General features: G+C 35.0%; 1 protein-coding gene across 4 annotated transcripts in view; it reads left to right on the top strand.

Moving 5' to 3' along the window:
* Window positions 1–25,622, top strand: part of ADK (adenosine kinase) — a 507,004-nt gene that overhangs the window by 397,630 nt on the left and 83,752 nt on the right. For all 4 annotated transcript variants that reach the window (XM_036073060.2, XM_036073061.2, XM_036073057.2 and 1 more), the window contains 2 exons: window positions 10,270–10,305; window positions 19,550–19,664. In XM_036073060.2, coding sequence (XP_035928953.1) covers window positions 10,270–10,305; window positions 19,550–19,664 — 151 coding nt within the window. The remainder of the gene's footprint in view (window positions 1–10,269; window positions 10,306–19,549; window positions 19,665–25,622) is intronic.

The raw sequence follows: 25,622 nt of genomic DNA, 5'->3' as shown, positions 1-25,622 counted from the left end.
ATTATATAAGACATGTAAGTAAAAAAGGGTTTAGAGCTAGAGTTATTCTTCAGAGGGTTTCAAATATTAGATTACTGATAAAGTAGAGTGTTTATGATTTAGTGAAGCAGCTCTAAATATAGGAACTGTATCCTTTGTACAATAAGATGCAAAAAGCAATGTATGAGATGCCTAAAATAAATGATCAGTCTCTTTTGTCTTTGGCTTGGTCATAAGCTTTTTTAACCATTAAATAGAGAACTACAGATTTGTTGAATGTGCCAGGATATTTTAGGATCTGTACTTTAAGATGGACCCACACTGAACTTCTGCTGGAATAATTGAGTAAGAGAGACCTGATTTATCTTCCCTCCTTAAACAGTGTAAAACCAGACAAAATAAATAAAACAGTCTCCAGACAGTAGGCAGCACAGGACAGTGATCCCTCAGGGAAGGTAAACAGATGAGAGAATCCTACAATGGCCATAGCATTCTGTTTAAACAGAGTTTCTAGTCTACAGTGCAGGAAGGGGGGTCCTAAACCCAGAGGTCCAAATGAACTAAAACCAGAGGTCCAACTGAGTTAAGAACTGAAGGAGGCCAAGATGGCTAGAATTTACAGGAAAGAGTACCAGAGAAGAAAGCTGCACAGAGACAGAGCTCACACACTAAATATCTGCAGGGGGTTCCCTGGAGTCTTCAGCTCGATACTGGTCAGCACATGTGTATAAGGAGAGTATTCAAGGTAAAGGATGAAACCATTGGAAAGAAGCAGACAGAACATTCCCCCAAGTTCACACAGGCTGATAGCAGTTTATGTCCCCAGTAGCCAGAGTGGAGAAACCTCTCTCTAATAAATGGGATATTTTATTTAGTATTCAAAAAGATATTATATCAGTAGGGTACCAAATTTGCTCTAGATTAAAGGCTGCTCTCATTTCACCTCTCAAAGCTTAAAAATAAACCTAAAAAGGACCAAACTGTTTCCAAATAACCTAACTGAATTTCAGAATAAACCTCAAAAATGTGTAAAGTAATACCAAAAATCCAGCATCCAAAAACATAAAATGTCCTAATGTCCAGCATCCAGTCAAAATTATTGAGCATGCAAAGATGCGGGAAAATACAACCCAAAATGAGGACAAATATCAATCAATAGAAATGGATTTAGAAATGGCACAGATGTTAGAATTATTTGACAAGGATTAACATTTCTAAATATATTCTGTATTTCAAGAAGGTAAAGGAAAGCATAAGCCTGTTAAAGAAGAAATATAAAAAAGATTGAACTTCTAGAGAGGAAAAATGTGCTGGATGAAAACAGACATTGCAGAAGAAAAAATAGTAATTAATTTAAGTAAGTAATTTAAGACACAGCAGCAGAAGCTATTCAAAATTAAACACTGAGAGAAAAAAAATAGTCTTTGGAAAACAATAAACCATGCATGAATGAGCTGTGGGACAATATCAGGTGATCTAATATACATATTTGTAGTCTTAGGAAAGAGGAGAGTGAATGAAAAAATATTTGAAGTCCTAAATGTTCCAAATTTGATGAAAACTATAAATCCACAAATCCAAGAAGTTCAACAAATCACAAGCAGAAAAAACAAGAAAACCATACCAAGAAACATCATAATGAAATTGCATGAAATCAGTGATAAGCTCTTAAAAGCAGCCAGGTTGATTTTTTTTTTTTAAAGACAGATATTCAAAGAAACAAAGATTAGAATGACAGCAATCTTAGCATCTGAAACAATGCAAGCATAGAGCACTGAAAGAAAAAAATTGACAACCTAGAATTCTATACCCAGCAAAAATATCTTTCAAAAAAACCAAAAACAAAACAAAGACTTTTTTAGACATATAAAAGCTGAAAGAGTTCATCAGTAGAAGACCACCACAAACCATTTAGGAAGGCTCAGATCCAAGTGCTACCTATAACAATTACTGCTATATGGTCTTGGACATACTTTAATTTCTGGGAACCTTCAGATATTCATCTGTGATATGAGAAACCTATTTAATGGGATTTTTATGAGGATCAAATGAGATAAGGAAAATAATAGACATTTGTTGAGTGCTTCCTTTGTGCCAAGCATGTGTTGTCTCATTAAAAATGAAAATCCAATAAGAGGCCCAATAAGAGGTCTGAGATTTTTCTTATGCTATCATCTCTCTTCTTTCTTCAGTATCTGAAAAACTTGGGTTAGTCTAGAAGTTACCAAAATAGCTAATCAATCAAATTTTGTTGAAGTATTTTTCCTAACTTTGTTTTCCTTTAGTTACCACCATTAAATATGCTTAAAGGTGGGAATGAACAACTCTTCTTGCTATAATAGACTCATCAGCTAATAAATCACTTTGTGAAAGGGTTAGGTATGTCCTAAGCTAAACCTAATTTTTTTGGCTTGTGTTTTGGCTGCCTAATGTTTTGTTTTTTTTTTTTTCCAGTCATGTTTATTGAGGTATAATTTATATACTGTCTGTGTAACTTTTATTATAAATCTGTTGGATAGAGGCCATGAATGTCTTTATAGCTTATACTTTGCCCCACTGAGTTTTTGGCACTCAATAAATGTTAAATAATATTTCTATTCAGCATTCTGCAGACAGAAAGCATATGGTAATAAATGTCACAGCACAGGTTGAAAATCCCCAAAAAGTTGTGTGTTATATTCTTTGGAAAAGCCAGTACAGAAATTTTTGTGAATAAAATTTATTTTAAAAAGCAGTTCCCAGGCACATAATTTACTTACTGATTTTTCTCTACCCTTCTTTTACTTTATTTTTATTTTTTTAGTTTTTAAAAGATTTTATTTATTTATTTGAGAGAGAGCAAGAGTGAGAGAGAGAGCATGAGTGGGTGAAGGGCAGAGGGAGAAGCAGGCTCCCCGCTGAGCAGGGAGCCCGATGCAGGGCTCAATCCCAGGACCCTGGGATCATGACCCAAGCCAAAGGCAGACGCTCAACTAACTGAGCCACCCAGGCACCCCCACTTTATTTTTAAATTAAAACTTTTCCTCATCAAAACTAGTATATTAAAAATAGTATAACATTAATACAGTGTCATAAAAAGTATATAAATGACTTTTTAGATAGCATAAAGAAAAGGTAATTCTTAGTCTGAAGGACAGCATGAGGAAATATTTAAAAGCTTAAGCAATGTAAGTCTTTATCATATATTGTATGAAAAGAAATAAACAGCAGGTAGTTCTTTATCATTAAATATCAGCATGACTTAGAAGTGTATCACTGCTACAGCTGTCGCAGACCTTATAATGGTATTAGACTTTGATTCAATAATATTTTTCTCACCCGAGGATCTGGCACTACTTAAATATCTTACTCTATTCTCAGTAAGGTAATTATTGCTTCAGAATAATGAAAGACATTGTAAATTGAAATTAAACTTGAGCCCAAAAAACAAATTTTATGTAAAAGATAATATATCCTAGTTATCTGTATAGAAGAAATTGTTAACCATAATCAGTTATACAAAACCATTTAGATAGTATGTATCTAAATTATCTTTACATAATTTGCTCACCCTGTGATTGATCTGCTGACCACACTTACTTTCATTTGATTTTTGTGAGGATTTTTGTAAGGATTAACATAATCTGAACTATCTTAATTGGGCCGTGTTACTTAACCTCTCTAAGGCTTAGGATTCTCATACATAAAATGTGGATGGTGATTCCAAACATAGCTTAGCTTGGTGCCCCTAACTTGGAATCTCTCAAAAGGCTGTAATCAAGATGTCAGCCATGGCTGTAATCATATCACTACTGGGGGAGAATCCACTTCCATAATCACTCATATGTCTGTTTCCAAGCCTCAGATCCTCACCAGTGGTTAGCCATGGGCCATAGGTGTACTCATAACATGACAGCTTTCCTCTAGAGCAGAAGCTCAGAGAGCATGTGAGTAAAAGAATAAACAAGGCATCCCATCACTTTTGTCATATATTTTTAGAAGCAAGTCATTGAGTCCAGCCCACACTCAAGGGGAGGGAATTATACAGAAGTTTGAGTGCGAGCAGTCAGGGGATCATTGGAAGCCAATCTGGAGGCTACACATATGATCCAGAGATAAGACAAATCACTGAATGTCCTCTGGATGCTCTGGAACTTGTTTAAACTATCCTGAGATCTTATCAAGAACCTGAATTCAATAGGCAAAATGATTTTACCTGTAAGGTTCACATTATAAATATTCCATTTATTCCTAGCAACAATCTAATGCAACAGATATTATTGGCATCAATTTTATTGATATAAACTGATATAATGAGTGACTTGTTCAAGATTGCTGTAAAACTACACCCTTAGTGTAGGTCTTCTAATTCTAAGCCCTATACTCTTTCCTTTTTTTTTTTTTTTTAAGATTTCTTTCTTTTTTTTTTTTTAAGTAATCTCTATACCCAATGTGGGGCTTGAACCCACAACCCCAAGATCAAGAGTCACATGCTCCACCAACTAAGCCAGCCAGGCACCCAACCCCCTGTACTCTTTCCATTTGGCCTCCTGACCAGTACTATCTTACACTTAAGGCCATTCAAAGAGAGCATGATACATTTAAATGTATATACAAATATGTGAATTTTATATATAGAAAGAAAGACAGATAACATTCTTAGACACAGAAGACTATGTTTTTTTGTTTTTGTTTTTTTTTTTTTAAAGATTTTATTTATTTATTTGACAGAGACAGACACAGCGAGAGAGGGAACACAAGCAGTGGGAGTGAGAGAGGGAGAAGCAGGCTTCCTGCGGAGCATGGAGCCCGATGTGGGGCTCGATCCCAGGACTCCGGGATCATGACCTGAGCCGAAGGCAGACGCTTAACGATTGAGCCACCCAGGCGCCCCACAGAAGACTATGTTATAGGCTCTCACCTACACCACACCATTTAGGATTTACAGTATTGTTTCAAATATTATTGAATCAAAGTCTAATACCATTGTAAGGTCTGCAACAGCTATAGTGGTGATATACCTCTAGGTTAGTAGTATCTGTTAGCCTAAAACTATACATAGGAGATAAATACTTGTTGAATGAAGAGGTAACAAAGTAAAAACAACATTACTGGTTTGGTGGCTCCATTCACCCTTGGCTTTCCCCAAAGCTCTGGACTCCTGTTAACTTGAGTGAGGACCATGGCGAGCCCCCCATTGAATTTTCTGCTTCCTCCATGCTTTGGAGCAACAAAGTAGTTTGTTTTGGATGGATGGGCTGCTTTCTGTGGATAGTCAGAAGTTACCTTTCTTTGGTCGAGTTGGATCTTCTCCTTTTTTGTTTCATTCCATGAAATTTCAGCCTGGTAATATCAGGACCCCTCATGTCTGAGATCAAAAATAGAGTGGTAACATTAGCAAGCAGATAATGGTTCTAAATGGATTCAGTGCCTTAAAGTGAAGAGCAGGAAGTGCAGGGGCAAGGGTTATGAGCTATGAGTGCTGGTAGTTAGTGGTTAGTAGTCATACCCTTCAGATCACCCTGGAGAAAAGAGAGGTAAATTTTGTTTTTAAAGGCATTTGCTAACTTCACAAAATAACTTTGTGGTATGTGGTATGTAAAGAAAGATAGAAAACTGTCTTTTTTACAGAAGCAAAATAATAGTTCTACAACTAAGAAGTAAATTTCACAAAGTCAGAGGGTACAAGGTCAATATACAGAAATCATTTGTATTTCCATATAACTAGTAACAAATAATTGGAATTGAAATAAGAATATGGACAACTTATGATTTTAGTTTAATATTGATTACAGATCATTCTGCTTTATAAATTAAAACTGAAGTGTTATCAGACAAACTGCAGAGAAAACAGTTTTCTCCTCAATTGAATATAAAGGAAATAGCTCTTTGATACCCACGAACATGCACCTGAGTTTCTCCTTCCTTTCTGTATAATCTGAGGATTGTGCTTTCTAATAGTGGCTTGCTAATCCCTTTAAATAGCTCGTAATGCAAGTATTCCATAGTTTTCATTAACCATGAATTTCAGCTCCTTTAAAAAAAAAACCAAAAAAACCCTCAAAACCCATACTTGGTGGTTGTTTCACTAGCACCCTTTTAGCCTGGTCGATGAAGCAGCAAGCCTACTGCAAATCCTAAATAATGTGGTGTAGATGAGAGTCTGAGACTTTAATTATATGTCATTTTATTCACAACACTCAATTCCAGGAAGGAAAAAATGACTTTGCTGTTGTAAAAGACATATTATGTGAGTATCATTCATTGTAAACCAAAAATGATACTGTATTAGAGCACAGACAACAATGGGAACTAATTCTGAAAATGTGACCTGTCTGGGAAACTGAATAATAGTGAAAGTTATCAAAATGGAAAGAAGTGTTAATGTGAAATCCAGCCTTCTCAGAAATACTCTTTCCTGGCCTGTTTGGTTTTGCTTTTGTTGCTTGTCATGCATGAATGAAAGTGCTACACTCTCAGGGGAGCAGGAATAACCTCTGTCAGTTGTTTATTTCCTTAATCCTTCCTCCTTTGTGATTTTTGATGTCAGATCCAAAATGGAAAGCCTGTAAATATAATGATTATCACATGGATAATCACTTGCATTAGGAACCGCCCTGCTTCTCTATTCTAACCCTAGCTGTTCTCTACACGTCACATCCACTCTGCGGTTGGATTTTAACCTGACTGCTTCATTAGATTTGTGAACTCAGTACGTGGCGCCCTGGGGCAGCACAGATGGGGACATGCTTGTTTTCTTTTCTCACTTTTACTGCAAAGACACACTAAAAAGTCCTTTTCAATTTAGTATGATCAGTTCACTTGGAATTAACCCTGATATTTGGAACCTGCCTTACTCTTCTGCCCACATCCATACCCTTTTTTCCTTCCCTACTTTCGGACCTAATGCCTTTTCTTTCTGTCCCTCCCTCCATGCAGTGAATCTGAGGACTAAAACTCTGGTTAAAATGCTTACTAGGTCAAACTGTTCCCCTATGTTGTTTTATTATTTGTTTTGCTGGGAGGGAAAAATAAATGTTGTTCCATCATTGTATCTACAAACACCTTCAGATCAGAGGTTAGCTGTGGGAAAGTCTGCAGTGATGTGAGCCAGCTGCCTTCTCTAATGGAGTGACTGGGGGCACCAGCTCAAGATCAAAAGAAGATAGGAGGAAGTCAGGAGATAAGATCTTTTTAAGCTATAGAACAAGTGCTTAGCTTTTCAGTGATAGGGCACAGCTCTGCAAACCTGTGTGAGGGGGCGCTAAGATAAAATATTGAGTCGACTTTTCTTCAGCATGTCCTTCCTCAATCAGAAATACGTTGGCGCTACAAATAGTTTACAGATGTGGAAGTGTCCTCGGGCCTGGTTTCCTTAAAGAATAATGATCTGACATTTATATATGTGTCTTCTTGCAATTAGTCAGTTCCACTATACCATAAGAGATCACAGTTAATTGCTTCTTACATCTGTGTGGGCAAAACTGGACATTAAAAAAGCATTTTAACCACTGGATGTTGAATTTTGAGTTTTTTATTTTTTTAGTGCAGTTTTAGTCATACAGGTTCTTCATATTAATTTTGTCTTCTAGTTCTCTGGACTTCTTTCATGCCTCTGATGAAGCTCTGTATAAATAAGCAGTTCTAGCAGAGCTTTTCAGTTATCTTTTTGATATAAGAATTAGCTTGGTTAATTCTTGGATTGGACAGCTTGGAAAAATACTATATTGATATCTTTTGAAACTTATCCTTTTCCTTGACATCCAGTCCAGCAAATATTATTGACTATATGGTGTATCAAGTTCTATTATAGTAAATAGAGAGGCCAACCTTGCTTGTACCAATTGTTAAGATCATAATTCAATTTTTCGTTAATCTACATCACCAAAGCTAACTTGATCACCCTTGTGCTTCTGTAGTGAACAGCCTAAGGAATTGTACTTTCAGCTTATCTCTATTAACTTAAGCATTTAGCCGTAATCATCCATTTCGACCTTTTCAAGCCCTCACAATGGGTCTTTAACTCTATATATCATTAGTATATTGGACCATAAGTACATACATACTTCTTTTCCCAGTGTTTTCCTTAACACGTAGATAGTACCCAAATTTGTGCTGGAGACACTGACTTACTTTCTGCCTTACATGGTTTGGTGCGGCAGTCGTTTCAGTTGAGTTGGATCTGCTCACTACTCAGGCTCAAATCCCATCCTTCTATTAATATCTCTTGGCAAAGATAATTTTGGAGGAATGTAAGTTAAGATGTAGAGGCTCTTGACAGTTGTCTGCAGTATTTTTTTTTTTTCATTTTCAAGAGGGAAGTTGAGATGAAAAGTAATATTGCTTCTATTTTCTGTATCAGTCCTAAAATTAAAATATATGCAGAGAGTACAGAAAGGGAAAGGACTTGGTTACACAGATGTGTTTTTGTCATTTGATAGCCTGTTTTAGGAGCATTAGTGGATATAGCAATGTTCACCAGATTGTGCCCTTAAGATATTCAGGAACCTAGAAAAACTGTGAATTTAAAAATTTTAACTAGGGGTACCTGGGTGGCTCAGTTGGTGAAGCGTCCGACTCTTGATTCCAACTCAGGTTATGATCTCAGGGTCGTGATATCCAGCCCCGTGTTGGGCTCCACGCTCAGCATGGAGTCTGCTTGAGATTCTCTCCCTCTGCCCCTTCCCCCTCTCGTACTCTCTCTCTCTCTCTCTCTCTAATAAATAGATAAAATCTTTAAAAAATAAAATAAAAATTTTAACTCTTTTTTTAATGTTCGACTTTTGTTAACCTGTCATCTATATAAAAGAGAAATTGGGGAGGAGGAAGACTGTGTGCTATAAAAGTTTTCAAACAGATAAAATAGAAATACTGAATACATCTAGATTTTTTTTTTCAGGAAAACATCCCCCACATCTGACCATATAATTCTGAATAACCTCAGTGAGAAAGAAAAAATGGAAAATAGAAAATATCCAAAAAAGTGGCATGTTTGAGCAGTTAGCTCCATGAAAATCTTAGATTGGAAAAAAAGGCAACAAAATACAAATTTGAAAAGAGCATCAAATAACAAAGACAATGCTAACAAATTGTGTGACAATATATTGAAAATTTGAGTGATAAACTACATCTAAATTTAGTAGTTGATAACATTTTGCCATTTTTACTTCACTTTAATTTTTTTAAGTATTCTAAAGTAAATTATATATATCATGCCATTTTATCCCTAAATACTTGAGAAGAAACCTCTAAAATTAAGGACATTTACCTTATCAAATAATAATTCCTAATGTTATCTCAATCCTGTTTCATAATCAGATTTCTCTAATTGTCCGAAAAATGCCTTTCTTGAATGGTTTGTTAAAAACAAGACTCAGTAAAGGTCTATACATTGCTCTTGGTTATTTTTCCCCTCCCCAATGTTATCATGACACTGATTTATTGAAGAGACCAAGCTATTTGTCCTGTAGAATGTCCTACTTTATGGATTTGTCCATTTACTTTCTCATTGTATCATTTAACTTGTTCTCCTATCCTCTATATCTTCTGTAGACTGCGGTTATTGAATCAAAGTTTTGATTAATTAGTGTTAAAAACACGGTCAGAAAACTTTATAGGTGGTGCTGTGTCCTTTATACTGCATCTTAATGGAAGGCACAGAATATTTGGTGATTCCACTATTAATGATGAAAACTGATAAGATCGATCACTGAGTTAAGGTGATGACAGCTTGATCCTTCCATTATAAAGTTACACTTTGCCCCCCGTGACCGGCATATAATCTGTGATATTTTGATTCCATGAAATACTCAGCTTCCCGTCATCCTTTTATCTAATAAATTTAGCATCCATTGATGATCCTTGCCTGAATAAATTTCATTAGGGATTGCAAAATGGTGATTTTCTGAATCTATACATTTATTAGCAGTGATTCTTCTCTGCAGAAGAGCTTTTCTGAAAGGTATTGTTTCAATTAAAAACACAACCACCAGTATGTTCCTTAGGTTTCAAATGATTGTCTTTCTTTGCTGGGGTCAAAACACCTGAACTCACTGTGACAGCTGCAGTAAAAACATGCACTATATCTTCTTTATTCTAAGTTGTGAAGTGTGTTGACATTATGCTGCCTTTTTTTTTTTTTCATGCCAAGGGAAAAAAAGAAACCTTTTTTGGTGTAAGAATAAAAATTGAACTATGTGGGTATATTGAGATAATTGTGTAAAAAGAAGACTGTTTGAATGAGTTTCAAAATGGATTATTTCTTCATTACCTATCACTTTATAATTAACTGTTCTTTTTTTTTTATTTCAGGAAGCTGCCACTTTTGCTAGAGAGCAAGGCTTTGAGGTGAGTTAACCCACAATTGCACACTAAACAGATCCTAAAGGTTTTTTCTAGCTGATAATGAAGTTCTTTTGGACAGTGATTGATGTGCTATTATACTCTCAGAGCCTCGCAGCAGTTGCCATGGAAACTTGGCAGTCGTCATGGTTTCTTTGTTCTGCCAGCACAGTGTTATGACGCACTCTGCTAGGTCTGCACCCAACATCGCCTACAGATGTTATTTATTGAATTTTGAAAAGCCTCTTGGGAAGCCAAGAGGTTGGGCACGGTTTCAAGCTGCCTCTGCAGATATGGGGCCTGTCAGTTTGTTCAGTTAAAAAGCTACCTCATTAGCTGTATTACATTTCATAAGGATTCACTGGTAAAGCAGTGGTGGAGCAAGACTAAATAGTGAAATATAATGTCATTTAAATAATTTCACCCCTACCACATGTAGATTATCATTATGCAAATTAATTTCCAAAAGGTTGTACTTAACAGTTGTTATGAACTGATTAATTTAAATCCTGCTCATATAAACTTCCTGTTTTAATCCTTTTTTTCCATCTCTCTTTTTTTTTTTTTTGGATAGCATAAAACATATATTAATTTTCTGAAACCAGGTATCAATAATTGGCTTTAATTTCCAGGTCCTAATTCTGTTTTCCCAGTGGAAGTATTAGTTGTCAAGATTCAAAACTCCATGTGGTGGTTGTTGGCAAAATTAGGATAACAGACAAGACCATGTTTTTATCTATATAATATCCATCTTCTAGTTGATTGTTAGAAAACACTGACTTTAATCTGAACCCAGGTTAACTGACAGAGAATTCATAAACTGAGTTTATAAGTTTTATAAGCATCATATTTATTGAGCCAGAACTATGTAGAATGCTGTGTTCTCTACAGCAACTTGGAATGTTGCATGGTAGTAATTTTTAAAAATTAAACTGACTAGAGCTGGAATATAGAAACTATTTACATGCTCAGCATTGTCTACCATCTAGAGAAGCTGTGAGCATTGATTAGATGTATCAGTAAGCTCACTTTGAACTCTTTAGAGAAAAGTGTTGTATGAATTTGTGATGGAACTATTATTTAAATGTACTAAAGGCAGATTCATTATTGAACAACAAAGTAATACATGTGCATGTTACTCATGTCATAGGACTTGACAACCAGACATAAAGCTTCCTCTTCTTGGAGGAAGACAGTAGCTTCTGGTATACATATTCTTTGTAAAAACCATATCAGGGCAGAAAAGCTTGCCTCAAAATACTTGATTATTAGAACTATGATAGCTGCTTGGGAGTTTTCTTTTTTTGTTTTAATATATTCTTATAAATATAGGGTTGAGTCACATGAAGAAGGAATAAAAATTTCCAAGTATTTGTTGAATCTAATTTAAGTTTCACTTTGTAATTTCCCAAACTGGTGATTGGTATTCACAAGTAAATATACTCAGGGTAATATTCAATTTAAACATCAAATGTTTTGATCATGAAAATATAAGTACATGTTTTCAGTCATGTCTGAAGGTTTCACTAATGTTAAGTTCTAATATTAACAATCGATACTCTCTTTTGTTACATCAATATTCTCCATAGATAAGAGCTTGTCCAGTGTAAATTTATAGCTTGTTTTCAGTGCTAACATTAAAAAATGTATTTTAGTTCTAGAAAATAACTGGTTTTGTATATGCTTAGAAATCTAACATGTTATATAACAAATGATCATGACTCTGTAGTACCTGCAGATAATAATTTTAAATAATTTATTAAACCCAAATTCATACTTTTATTGCCCACTTGAGCTACATGCTTTGAATATGCTTGGTTTAAATTCAGTCTTAGTGACAAAATACTTTTTCTATTTTCTACTAATCGGCACCGTATTAACCTTTCTATTAGTTCTTATTTACCAATTCTAGAATTTTTTTTTTAACCATAAATCTGCCATAATTGATTACAGCATATAAACAAAGTGATGATGTTTATAATAGGATATCTTATGACCTTCTAACGTAGCAAAACTAATCTGTTGGTGATGTTGACAATGATAGTTAGATTAGGTAAAGCACACCGTGTCTTGATGTCACCCTTCATGGGTTCCCTAAAATACTACAAGCATTGCAAAATATATAAGAGCCATGAGTAGAATATTTTTGTTATTAAATATAACCCATATATGGAATGCTATCTAGGGGAATTCAGTGATTTTTAAAATGTCATTAAAGTTTCCTTAGTCCATTAGACAGTAATAGGAAAGCCTAGGTTTGAAACTTGGTGTTTTTAAAGAATCAAACAAGAATAAATCACTTTATCTTAATGGTTTAATACCTATAGAAATGTGTCAATGCTCTCTGGTCTACTGTGACAAACGAGACAAAATCTGCATTTTATCCCTCTCAACCTTAATTTTACCTCTAAATTGGGGCATGCATGAGGAAAGAAATGAAAAGATTAAAAAGAAAGGTGAGCATTTTTTTTTCTTTCCACCAGCTCTGCTGTCCTACCCTCATTTTCTATTATAAATCCCAATCAGTTCCCAAAGCCACTGAATATTGCCACTAGTGATATGTCTGTTAACAGACCAGTCCAAATGCCTCTAAAAATAACCAGTGTTTATTCATCAGGAAATATCTTCAGTGGCATTGTTTATGATACTCTGGTTAGCTTCTCTGCAAATTTTAGATAATCTTTCTTTTTAAAAAAATCTTTAATCTTTAAAATGAATTGGGCAATTTTTAGTAAGAAGAGGCAGCTTAGGAGGGCACTGGAGAATGAGATAAAAACTGGAGCTGGGCAGAGCACAAAGCAGAAGAGAGAGGATATATATATATATATGAGATAGAAAATTGCATAGTGCCTGATTTAAATGACAGACCTGCTAAGAATTTAAAATGACAATTCTTGAGGTAAAAAGTTTCATGAGGCCTTTTATTATTCTGGAAAATCAGTTCAGACTGCAGTGTGTTTTTAAATCTATTTTATCTTGAACTGAAGCGATTAAAGGTTTATATTTTTAGAACCTAAATAAAAATAAGGTACTTAAAAATATGTTTCATTATGAAACCTTTTATAAAAGCTGTATTGAAAATTGATTTAAATTAAATAAAGAAAATACCTCCAAAGCCTAAATATAATATTCTTTGTATTTTCATTCTTTGTGCAATGGACTCTATGCCAAATGATGAAGGTAATTCATACCTTCTCTATTGGGTCATTTATTCAGTTTACTCCAAGCAACGAATTTTAATTTTATTTTAGATCTCTAAGATATATTACTTCTGACCATAGAGGAAACAAAGCAATCCTTTTCCCCTTTCCAACTTTCCCCACAGCCCCTGACTCTATCCAGAGGATCTCAGACTTGTAATCTTTCTCTGACTGTTGATGACTCTATCATTCTTATACCACTGAGACAGGAAAGTATTGAATTGTGTTATCCAATATGGCATCCATTAGCCACATATGGCTATTTAAATTCAAATTAATTAAAATTAAATAAAATTTAAAATTCAGTTCCTAAATCTCAATAGGCACATTTCAAGTGCACTCTATACCCTATGTAGCTAGGGACTACCATATTAGACAGTGCAAATATAGAATATATCCATCATCACAGAAAATTCCATTGATCAACACTGGATAGAAAGTCCACAGAGTATTCAGGCGGTATTGATTCCCAAAGAATTCTCCCAAGATTTTTCTAAGGTTCTTGTGTTCCTCACAAATACAAAGAATACAATGAACGATCACCCAGAGCTTCTGGAAATAAGACACTATGTTAGGTCCTGCTGGCTAAGAGAGTATAATGCTACTTTTCTAGGTGACTGAGTCCCAAAAGAGGACAGTTTTAAAAGAGTAAATTAACAGAAAGAGAAAGGTAGTCTTTTAATGCTCTTCATTTAGTCATTTATTCATTCAGTAAATATTTACTGAGCACTAACTCTGTGCCTAACACTTTGATAGACCCTGAAGACAAGACAGAAATGACCAGAGAGTATACTGTGAGAGAGAACATGGGAGGGGTTCCTATTTTTTAGATAACGATAGTCATGGAATGACTCTCTGAGGAAAGCAAAACTTGAAAAATACGGGTATCTAGTATTGACAGAAAAAAGCAAAACAAACAAACAACAGGGAACAAGAGCACATAGGCCCAAAAGGGAAAGAGCATAATGTACTGTGTACTCCAAGAACTGACAGAAGGCCAATGTGACTGGAATGAAGTAAGCGAGGAGGAGGTAGTAGGAGATAAGACTGGAGACTGACACGTCATGTGAACACCATAATTATTATAGGAGGTTCTGTTTGAAAGACAAAAGAATGTGATATGGTTAAGTGAGGCAGTGTGTGGGAACACCAAAATTGGTATTCTATAGGAGTAGGTAGATTATGACAGTATTAACATTTGTATCATCAGCTTGTTAAAAATGGAAAGAAGAGAGTGTATTCTTTAATTTGGAAGACAATGCTAAATTTAAGTGTGTAATCAGCAGTGACAATAAAAGCATAATTTAACATCTATAAAATGCCTCACAGTTTATATAAAACCTTTTCCAACATATGATTAATACATTTAATATTCACACAAACCTTTTGGGGGTAGGTAGGGTGTGTATTACCATATCAGTTCAACAGATTAAAATAAAAAAATAGGCTACATGACTTGTTCAAGGTCACACATAGCTAATATATCATGGAGCCAGAACCAGAGCCAGCTCTTTAAGTGTTGTACTCTTTATATACTACACTTCTTTCTTACTCACATCCTAACATATTGGAGGAGGAGATTAGATTTCCAAATGACCTTGGAAAATGAGAAATATCTTGGAAATCAAAAATTGAAAATCACTAGGGTAAAATACAAGCCAGAATAATTAAGAGAAAAAAATAGCAAACTTAAATTCAAGATCAGTAATGACTTGTGCATGTGGCAGAAAAATTATTTCAGTTGAACATGCTATAGTTTTGTGATAACAACAGGAAGCACACTGCCGGAATTCAAAAAGCAGTACAATCTGTGGATAGCATGGAATATTGGTTGAGAGTGTAATTTCTGGAGTCAGACTTTGTGGATGCTAGCCCTGGTTCCACCACTTAGTATATTTGTGACCTTAGGAAGCTTCTTAACCTCTCTGACTCAGTTTATTCCCCTACAAAATGAGGATATAGGAATAATACCTACTGCCTGTAGAAGTTAAGATTTAGTGAGCACTTCAGAGCTATATACATGGCTCATAGCTAAATTGTATGAGCTTTCTTCTACTCCTCCCCCCTTTTTCCTTTCTCTCCTCCCTTATTAGATACCATATTTGAATTCCCAATACTCAAAACTCTTGAGGGCCTTTCTAGAGATTTTGGGATATGACAGTTTTGGAGAGTATTAAAATGATGGTCATTAGAGGAAAGAAATTAGTATTTATTAAGTACTTGGCCTGTGCTAAATATTGCATTAAGGTCTTTCACTTACCTCATCTTCTTTCATCCTCACAACAATTATTTTCAACTTTTTATTTTGAAATAATTTTAGATTTACAAAATTTGCGAAAATAGTACACTATGCTTTCGCTAATGTAACATCTTACACAAATGAAGGTATAATGATCAAAACAAGGAAGTTAACATTAGTATGCTACCAATAGCTGAACTACAGCCTTTATTCTGATTTCACCAGTTTCTCCTTAATTTCCTTTTTCTGTTTGAGAATCTAATCCAGGAAAACAAATTGCATTTATTTGTCATGTCTCCTTTGTCTCTTCCTATCTGTGACAGTTTCTCATTCTTTCCTTGTTCATGATCTTGATCCTTTTGAAGAGTACTTGCCAATCATTTTATAGATGCCCCTCAATTTGAGTTTCTCTGATATTTTCTGTTAAGTTGAGGTTATGCATTTTGCCAGAAATACCACAGAAGTGAGTTGCCCTTCTCAGTGCATCATATTGGGGACGCACATGATGTCCCGTTGTCTTAATTTTGATGATGTTCACTTTCAACACTGGGTTAAGGTGATGTTTGCCAGTTTATTTTTTGTAAAGTTACTATTTTCTCATAGTATTTATTAAATATCTTGGAGGTGATATTTGGGGACTATGCAAATATCTCATTTCACCTACTAATCTATAATGAGAAGTATCTTAGGGGAAATACTTTGAGACTATGCAAATATCCTGATTCTCTTCAAACTTTTGCCCACTATTTGGGCATATTTCTTTCCCAACATTTTTTTTTTAGATTTTATTTGAGAGAGACACAGAGAGAGAGAGCGTGCAGGGCGAGGGGCAAAGGGAGAGGGAGCGAGAATCTTTAAGCAGACCCCCACTCTGAGCCCAGAGCCCGAGGCAGGGCTTGATCCCATGACCCTGAGATCACAACCTGAGCTGAAACCATGAGTTAGATGCTCAATTCACTGTGCCCCTCAGGCGCCACCCCCCAGTGTCTTTTTTTTTTTTTTTTTAAAGATTTTATTTATTTATTTGACAGAGAGAGACACAGCGAGAGGGAATACAAGTGAGGGAGAGGGAGAAGCAGGCTTCCCGCTGAGCAGGGAGCCCGATGTGGGGCTCGATCCCAGGACCCTGAGATCATGACCTGAGCCGAAGGCAGACGCTTAACGACTGAGCCACCCAGGCGCCCCCCCCCAGTGTCTTTTAACATAAATATTTTCTTAGTTTTGTAGATGAGGAAATGGAGCCTTATAGAGTTTTATTTACCTGCTCAAGGCACACACATCTAGGTGTGTCACACTCTCAAGTCCCTTGTAATTTCATAATTCTGCTAAGATGTTAGCCCAAGTATAAGGGAGAAGAATCTATAGGGAAGTGTAGGTAGCTGCATAACTAGAAATATTTAGCTTTGAGAAGACAAAATTGAGGTTTTAAGAAAAGTTTTCATACTAGATGGGGATCAGCTATTGAGGCCAAAGCAATGGCTCCTCGAAGGCATAGTTAAGAAATTTAGATTTGGTGTTCACGGACAGTGATCCCAGAGTGACAGAGGAGTTTTGTATGAACTGTGGACGTGGATACAATTAGAATAAAGTTTAACCATCCTGTAAAGATTTGTGTTTTATATTTGGGAAGTTTATTTCAATCTTGAATTGCCATTTTTATAAGATTTCATTTGAGACATAAGAAAGGTTTTTTTGATTAGGTTACCAAAACTCCCATAAAAAATATATATATATCTTCCCACTGGCTTGGTAGAAGACAACCATAGATTCTCATTCTTAATTTATTTCTTATACCACATTGAAGAAAGACCTCTATTTAAAAAACATTACGTACATGGTATTCTGCTCCCAAGATGATAAAGTGAATGTATTTCTGAGCTTTACCCCTTTATCTGTATTAAATATGAATGTACTCAATTATAAGCAAAATTCTGACAGTTGTAAAACTTAAGTGTGGTAAGGAGATTGGGAGAATATATGTCAGTCATTTTAATTAAATGTATACATTTATTTGAGAGAGTGAAAACACTGTCATTATGTGGCTTTATTTTATTTTATTTTGTTTTGTTTTGTTTTATTTTATTTTATTTTGGTCCTTTCAGCTGTTACTAGTCATTTCTAATAGTCGTTCCCCAAAAACTGAGGGAATTTCTTTTCTTATATTGTCAGAGTTCAGGCTTAGTTTTGTTCTAAAATAAGCAACCAAAAGTGAAATAGCGTGTTTGAAAGGTCAGCAGCATTGTCTTACCACACATGGCTATTCTTTTCAGAAACAACGGTCGTCTGGAATCATCATGTTAGGTGTAGTAGAAGCTTAGCTTCATGTATCATCTGGAATTTCTTAAGTATGTAGTGAACAAACAACATGCAAATATTTCACTAAAAATTTTCATACCTTTAAAAATGTCATAGTTTCTGATGTTCATTGTAACCATTATGACTTGTCTACCTTGAGTACCTAAATTTTTCTGTCCTATATATTCTAATTAAACTTTCTTGATGCCACTCAGATATATTTCTCCTCTGGTCTGTGTCTCTCTCCATAACTGTTTGAAACTGCACAGTGATAGAGTACCAATAAAGCCCAAACCATGGATGATTAGAGGCCCACTGAATTCAAACATGGATTTTTAAAATTACCTAAAATTGTTGAAAACATGATTCTAGGGGCAACTGGGTGGCTCAGTCGGTTGAGCATCCAACTCTTGGTTTCAGCTCAGGTTGTGATCTCATGGGTCGTCAGGTCGAGCCCCATGTCAGGCTCCATGCTCAGCTTGGAGTCTGTTTGGGATTCTCTCTCTCCAGTCCCCTGCTCATGCATGCATTCTCTCTTTCTCTCTCAAACAAATAAATAAATAGATAAATCTTTAAAAAAAACATGATTCTAGGGGCGCCTGGGTGGCTCAGTCATTAGGCGTCTGCCTTTGGCTCAGGTCATGGTTCCGGGGTCCTGGGATCGAGCCCCACGTCGGACTCCCTCCTCTGTGGGAATCCTGCTTCTCCTGCTCCCCCTGCTTGTGTTCCCTCTCTCGCTATGTCTCTCTCTCTGTCAAATAAATAAATAAAATCTTTAAAAAAAAAAAACATGATTCTAAAAATCCTACTGATAATAGCTCAAGAGTTAGATTTCAAGTCAGAACATTTATGATGTAAAACTTCGTGACCTATGTGATATGAAAAATAGCATCCAAGTTCCTAGAATTACCTTGTAGTTTTTTTTAACTTTATCTTTTTTAAATAAAATTAAGTCTATAGGAAACAGCATCTCCTTCTCTCATTTTAGTTCTTTGAAAAAATTGGCATTTTAGCAACATTATTTCCAGAGTCAGCATAATTCTCCAAACCTCTAAAATAATCAAGTACTCCTTTTTTTTCTTTACAAATCTCCTTAATTGGAAATTTGAAAATGGCTACTTGCTAATATTGAGAAATTATTGTTAATTTTTAAAAATATAGTAGTTATGTGGTTATGTTTAAGTCATTACCTTTCAGGGATACATAATAAAACATTTACAGATAATATTATATTGTATCTGGGATTTGCTTCAAAATAATATGAAAGGTAAGTGAGTGAGACTATAGATGAAATAAAATTTATCATAAATTTAAAATTGTTGCAACTTGATGGTGGGTTCCTTGGAGGCTATTGTACTATTTACTTTTGTATATCGTTGAAATTTTAAAAGAATCACTCTTATAATAGGGGTGTTACCTCTCCTATTTTGAACATGACAAGCTAAATCCTTAATCTACTAGTAGTTTTGCTTTATTGTACTGGTTATGAGAACTTTTTCCTCCTCTCTATTAATAGACTGAAGACATTAAAGAGATAGCCAGAAAGGCACAAGCTCTGCCAAAGGTGAACCTGAAGAGGCAGCGAATTGTGATTTTCACCCAAGGGAGAGAAGATACTATAATGGCTACAGGTACGTGTGGAAGTTGTATGCAAAGCCCAGTATAATGAAGATTAATCATTTATAACAGAATTCTATATTATTTATATTATAATTTATTTGAAAACAACATAATTTTTTTTTACCACCTTCATACATTTTGCTTACCCCACCCCAACCCCTGCGTCTGGCAACCACCAGTCTGTTCTCTGTATTTGTAAGTTCAGTTTTGCTTTGCTTTTTTTTAGATTCCACATCCCAGCAAGATCATACAGCATTTGTCTTTCTCTGTCTGAATGATTTCACTTGGCATAATGCACTCAGGGTTCATCCATTTTGTTTAAATGGCAGGATTTTCTTCTCTTTTTTTATGGCTGAATAATATTCTATCATATATATATATATATATTTTTTTTTTTTTTCTTTATCCATTCATCCATCAGTGGACACTTAGCTATTGTCTTAGCTATTATAAATAATGTTGCAGTGAACATGGGGGTATAGATATCTTTTTGAGTTAGTGTTTTTGTTTCTTTCAGATAAATACCCAGAAATGAAATTATGGATCATATGGTAGTTCTTTTTTTAATTTTTTGAGGAACTTCCGTACTATTTTCCATAGAGACTATACCAATTTAGAGTCCCACCAACAATGCACAAGTGTTCCCTTTTCTCCATGACCTCACCTACATTTATTTCTTATCTTTTTGATAATAGGCATTCTAACAGTTGTGAGGTGTTATCTCACTGTGGTTTTGATTTGCATTTCCCTGATGATTACTACTGTTAAGTATCTTTTCATGTACCCGTTGGACATCCATAATAACAATCCAGTTTCATACTTTTGCATGTGGCAGTTTTCCCAGCACCATTCATTGAAGACACTCCTTTCCAGGTGTCTGTTTTTATGCCAGTACCATACTAATTTGATTACTATACCTTTGTAATATAGTTTGAAATCAGGAAGTGTGATGCCTCCAGCCTCATTCTTTCTCAAGATTGCTTTGACTATTAGGGGTCTTTTGTGGTTCTATATAAATTTTAGGGTTGTTTGTTCTATTTCTGTGAAAATGTACCTTTCGTAGTGTTTTTATTTTAGTAAATATACCTACCTTCTGTCTCAGTAGGAAAGATTTCATTTTCAAGAAGGTAATTTATTAAAATTCAGTTGAGTAAATCCACTTTGATTTAGTTTATTTACTCTGGTATTTTGGAGATACTGTCAATCTAGTAATGTCTTTCCTGAAAAAAAATTTTTTTTTTTTTTTAATTTATTTATTTGACAGAGAGAGAGAGAGCGAGAGAGGGAACACAAGCCGGGGGAGTGGGAGAGGGAGAAGCAGGCTTCCCGTGGAGCAGGGAGCCCGATGCGGGCCTCGATCCCAGGACCCCGGGATCATGACCTGAGCCGAAGGCAGACGCTTAACGACTGAGCCACCCAGGCGCCCCTGAAAAAAATTTTACTTAGCAAATTACAATGCTTAACTTAAATGAATTTATCTAATTTTTTTTTAAGATTTTTATTTATTTATTTAACAGAATTAGAGAGCACAAGTAAGCAGAGCGGCAGACGGAGGTAGAGGGAGAAGCAGGCTCTCTGCCGAGCAGGGAGCCGGATGTGGGGCTCGATCCCAGGACCCTGGGATCATGACCTGAGCCCAAGGCAGTCGCTCAACCGACTGAGCCACCCCAGCACCCTGAATTTATCTAATTGTAAACAAATAAAATCCGGAGATAAATTACTTCCTCAGCTTTAAAATTCAAGAAGAAAACCTCACTTCTGTTTTTACTCAGTCATCTATTTTATGACACAGAAATAGAATAGGAATTTCATCTAGTAAACAAGCATTTTATTGGTTAAAATGATTAATATTGTCAGTATGATGCTACCTACTATTAAAGCCAAATACAAACCTGTTAATTCTGTCTGAACCATTAAAATTAAAACCCATCAGTTAATTAATAATTATTATAAACAATAGCAATTAATAACCTTTGTGTTTCTTTTAGTACACTATTAAATAGAAATTTAAGGTATGAGCCTTAAGCATCTAAGTTGGAAATAAAATTAATATACATAAAAATATAAATCCAAAGAAGTATAATTATACTTCTTGATTATTGGTACAGACTATATAGGTTGTATTGACTCAGAGAAGGAGATAAATTGATTAAGCTTGAAGAAAGATGTTATAGTGAATATGAAGTAAATTTTTGTTGAATTAAATCTATAAGCCTGGAAAGGGTCAAAGAAGAAATTATTGTCAAATTTTGGGGAGAAGGAACCTTAGAATTAATTCATTCCGACTTTCTTACTTTAGAATTGTCAAAAGCAAGATTCAAAGACTTACTTCCAAAAATATTTATTTCATAATAATTCAGTGAGTGACAAATAGTGAAGTGGGGTTATAGATAAAATGAGATTCATCATGAGTTAATAATTGTAGAAGCTGGGTGATGGGTATACGAGGGGTGGTCATTATGTTATTACCTCCACTTGTGTATATGTTTAAAATTTTCCATGATTAAAATTATAAAATAGAAAACTAAAAAATAATTTTCAGTCAAGAATCAGAGATACAGGGGCGCCTGGGTGGCTCAGTCATTTGAGAGTTCAGCTCTTGGTTTCTGCGTAGGTCATGATCTTGGGGTCATGGAATCAAGCCCCACATCTGGCTGCTTGAGATTCTCTTCCTCTCCCTTTGCCCCTCTCCACGCTCATGCTCACACTCCCTCTCTCTCTCTAAAATAAATAAGCCTTTAAAAAAAAAAGAATCAGAGATACTAAGTGATTTTCAAGATACATTGATATCCTTGCTGAGCCTTAAATTCTAGGAAGAATTTAAAGAAAGGAGGGCAATCCAGTCATATTAGTGAAGAGGATCATATGCGCAAAGGCATCAGGTACCATATAATCTTTGATTGTTATCACAGAAAAAGCAACGCTGTTAATTTGTGCAAGGGAGAAGAGAAATGTCATGAAAAGATATCCCTGCATTGATAATAACTATCTGGATTGCTGTCTTCATATAGTATGTGGCCTGTTCTGTCTTAGCAATGAACACTATTTGGAAAACTGAAAAACATGCAGACTTCTTATCTTACAGGAACTGTAGTACTGCCTTCAGATTCATAAAATGCTATTTGGTTGCTCTTTATGGAGACATTTATTTTAAGGCTTTATATATTCCTGATATACATATCATACAAGTGTCTTCCTCATTGTGAATTTGCACAATTTCCCCAAAGTTGAAACCTTTAAAATTAGCCCCCCCTTCCTGTGACTCAATTTCTTTGTCAACTCATTTTGTTCTTTATTAAATCTATTAAGCCATTCTTAGGAATACTTACTATCAGGAATTTATTTGAGGAAAGACATTGGCTAATCTTTGCTCTTCCTACTATATGAAAATGAACTTAAATTAGAGGATGCACTATATCTGCAATGCATGATAAATACAAGATGGATAGAGAATCTGTTCAGTGGTGTCAGCTACAAAAGCAAACATGATAAATGTTAATGCAGTTTTGAGCCCTGGGATAAGCTATTCAGTGCACAAGCATAGCTGAATCTCTTTGCTATGTTGTTATTCATGGCAGCCAAATAAATGTCAATAATAAAAGAGAATTAAAGATTTTCATTTCCCAGAGGCAATCCTCTAATACGGCTTGATCTTTCATTTCATTTGTAATTCGTTCTCATGTCAGGATGCAATCATTCGCCAGGCTCTGGGTGTCATGTTAAGTCATTTAATAATGATTAAGAACATAAAAATGCTTGGCCTGTGGGGCAATTCACAGAAGAGATGCCAATTTGTTATTGTTTTTCCTCCTTTGCTCTTGAATATGGATCAGCTTTTTCCCACCTCCTAGCATTAAAATACTAATGGAAGATGGGGAGGGAAAGTGTCCCTTAATTTACCATAAGTGACATTCCAGAATGGCACAAGGCAGTGCTAACACACTTATTAAAACACTAATTAGGAATCATTGTTCCTTAAACCTCACACAGTAGAGTATTTTTAAATGATCATTGCTAAGTTTTTGGCATTTAGCAATAATGTAACAAAATCCGTTTTCCTGGTATTTAATTCTAGAGACCTTTCTCCTTTTGAGATATGGTGTCTATAAACCACTTTCTGTTATTTTACACATGTAGTTCTTTGAATTCCTCTTTGCTAAATTGTGAATCTAAAGTCTTTAACACCTGGTTTTTTTTGGTCACCTCTATTTCAGTTGTGTATCCATTTTGTATATCCATCTAGTGCAGAAGTTTTGTCACTATCAACCATTGTCTCATTGCTTGCAGGCTAATTGAGTTCCAAGCTTTTTTGGGGTATTGGGGGAGGGAGTGGCAAGGAGCACTGGAAAGTAATAAGAGTAAGAAGCCAGGAATGACGGCAGGAAAGAAAATATGATTCTATACATTTTGATCCTCTTAATAAATATTAAATGAACCTCTTAGGTAGCATGGGAGTCAGGTCAAGGAGGTCATTCCTATGTCTATAAATGTAGAAAAACTAAGACTAAAGATTTTTATTACCTACCAGACAGCACCTACTAGTGAGGTCTTCATATATTAATACCTTATTATACTAACAATTTTAAAAATAAATATTTTATATACATGCATATATATATACATACATACAACATACAGATAGATATATATGTCTTTACAGAAAGTTTACATTTCTCCAAATTTCTGTACTAAATATGTCCCTAAAAATTGGAAAAAGCAATAAGATTTTTATTCTAAATTGAAAATAATGCATTTCACACTTTGGCTCATATGTGACACAATGAAATAGGTCCAGTAAAGAATAAATTGTAGACTTTTCTGAATACTTTCAGAATTCTTTCTGGGTTGTTTGAATTGTAATTTTGCCCAATAGGAGGAAATAGATTAGGTCATTAGGTTTTCAGCTGAAAGACAGGGGCTGCCATGTCAGAATCACCTAGTGGACTTTTAGTAAATATAGCCCTGCCTTCATAGAAGTATGTTCGATTCAACCTGATACATCCCTGTGAAGAGTATTAGAATATACATCCTCAAGAAGATGTATGAGAATGGGGGTTGTAGAGTCTGTGGAATGGGAAGTGTAGTGTTGTCTATTTGTTGAAAAGATCCCTTAGGTAATATAGCAATGCTGTCTATCCTCCATCTCTCACTTTAAGAACCATTGGATTAGGTGATTCGATAATGTTGCGTCAAGTTTATGATTTTGTGGGATAATAGAAGCAGAACCTTTTAGCAGCTAAGCATCTAGTACTTCAATAAGTCTTGGTGAATGCTTCTCTCTTGATACATCACGAAGTGTCATGTACTCATCTATTACTAGCAATCTACATATATTATTTTAAATAGTAACTGCATTTGATTAGCTTATAATTTAAGATAGTCACATCGTAGTGCCCTTTATCATTTCCTTATAAGTAAATGGGGTTATTGGAGTTACTTGTCTTCATGTTCCTGAGACCTTAAAGAAACTTGTCACCCCATTTTCTAGTTAAGTTTTCATGTTCTTTGTTAGTACTCAGTGCTGTACATTATAAGAAAAGGTCAGTGTGCTTTACAATTCTGGTAGACATAAAGTACAGAAAGTGTGGAATAAAAAATGTAAACTCTAAAGAAAAACAACTTCAGCAGCTGGAAGAATAATGTCAGCGCATCATCACAACTCCTATTCCTACAAAAAATTGTTATAAGTCATTTTGAAAATGTTATCTCTACTACAGCCAAAACAATTTTAAATGATGATCTTGTTGGTATAGGTTGGTGATGGTGTGGATAGGACAAATTAAGTAGCATTCTTTCAGAATGTCTATGTATGACATTCATAGAAAAAAGTTCTTTGGATTTTGAAGAATGTATATTTCTTAACTAGGAATATAAACAACTAGAATACTAACTCATGTTCCATTTTTCGATTTTTGTAACCACAAAAGACAAAGTCCTTTAATTAACCAAGAGGTCAAAAATAATTTAGA

Source organism: Halichoerus grypus, chromosome 7 (genome assembly GCF_964656455.1).
Source record: "Halichoerus grypus chromosome 7, mHalGry1.hap1.1, whole genome shotgun sequence".
Taxonomy (NCBI): domain Eukaryota; kingdom Metazoa; phylum Chordata; class Mammalia; order Carnivora; family Phocidae; genus Halichoerus; species Halichoerus grypus.
Note: the sequence above shows the minus strand (reverse complement) of the source record. Positions and strands in the feature narration are given on the sequence as shown.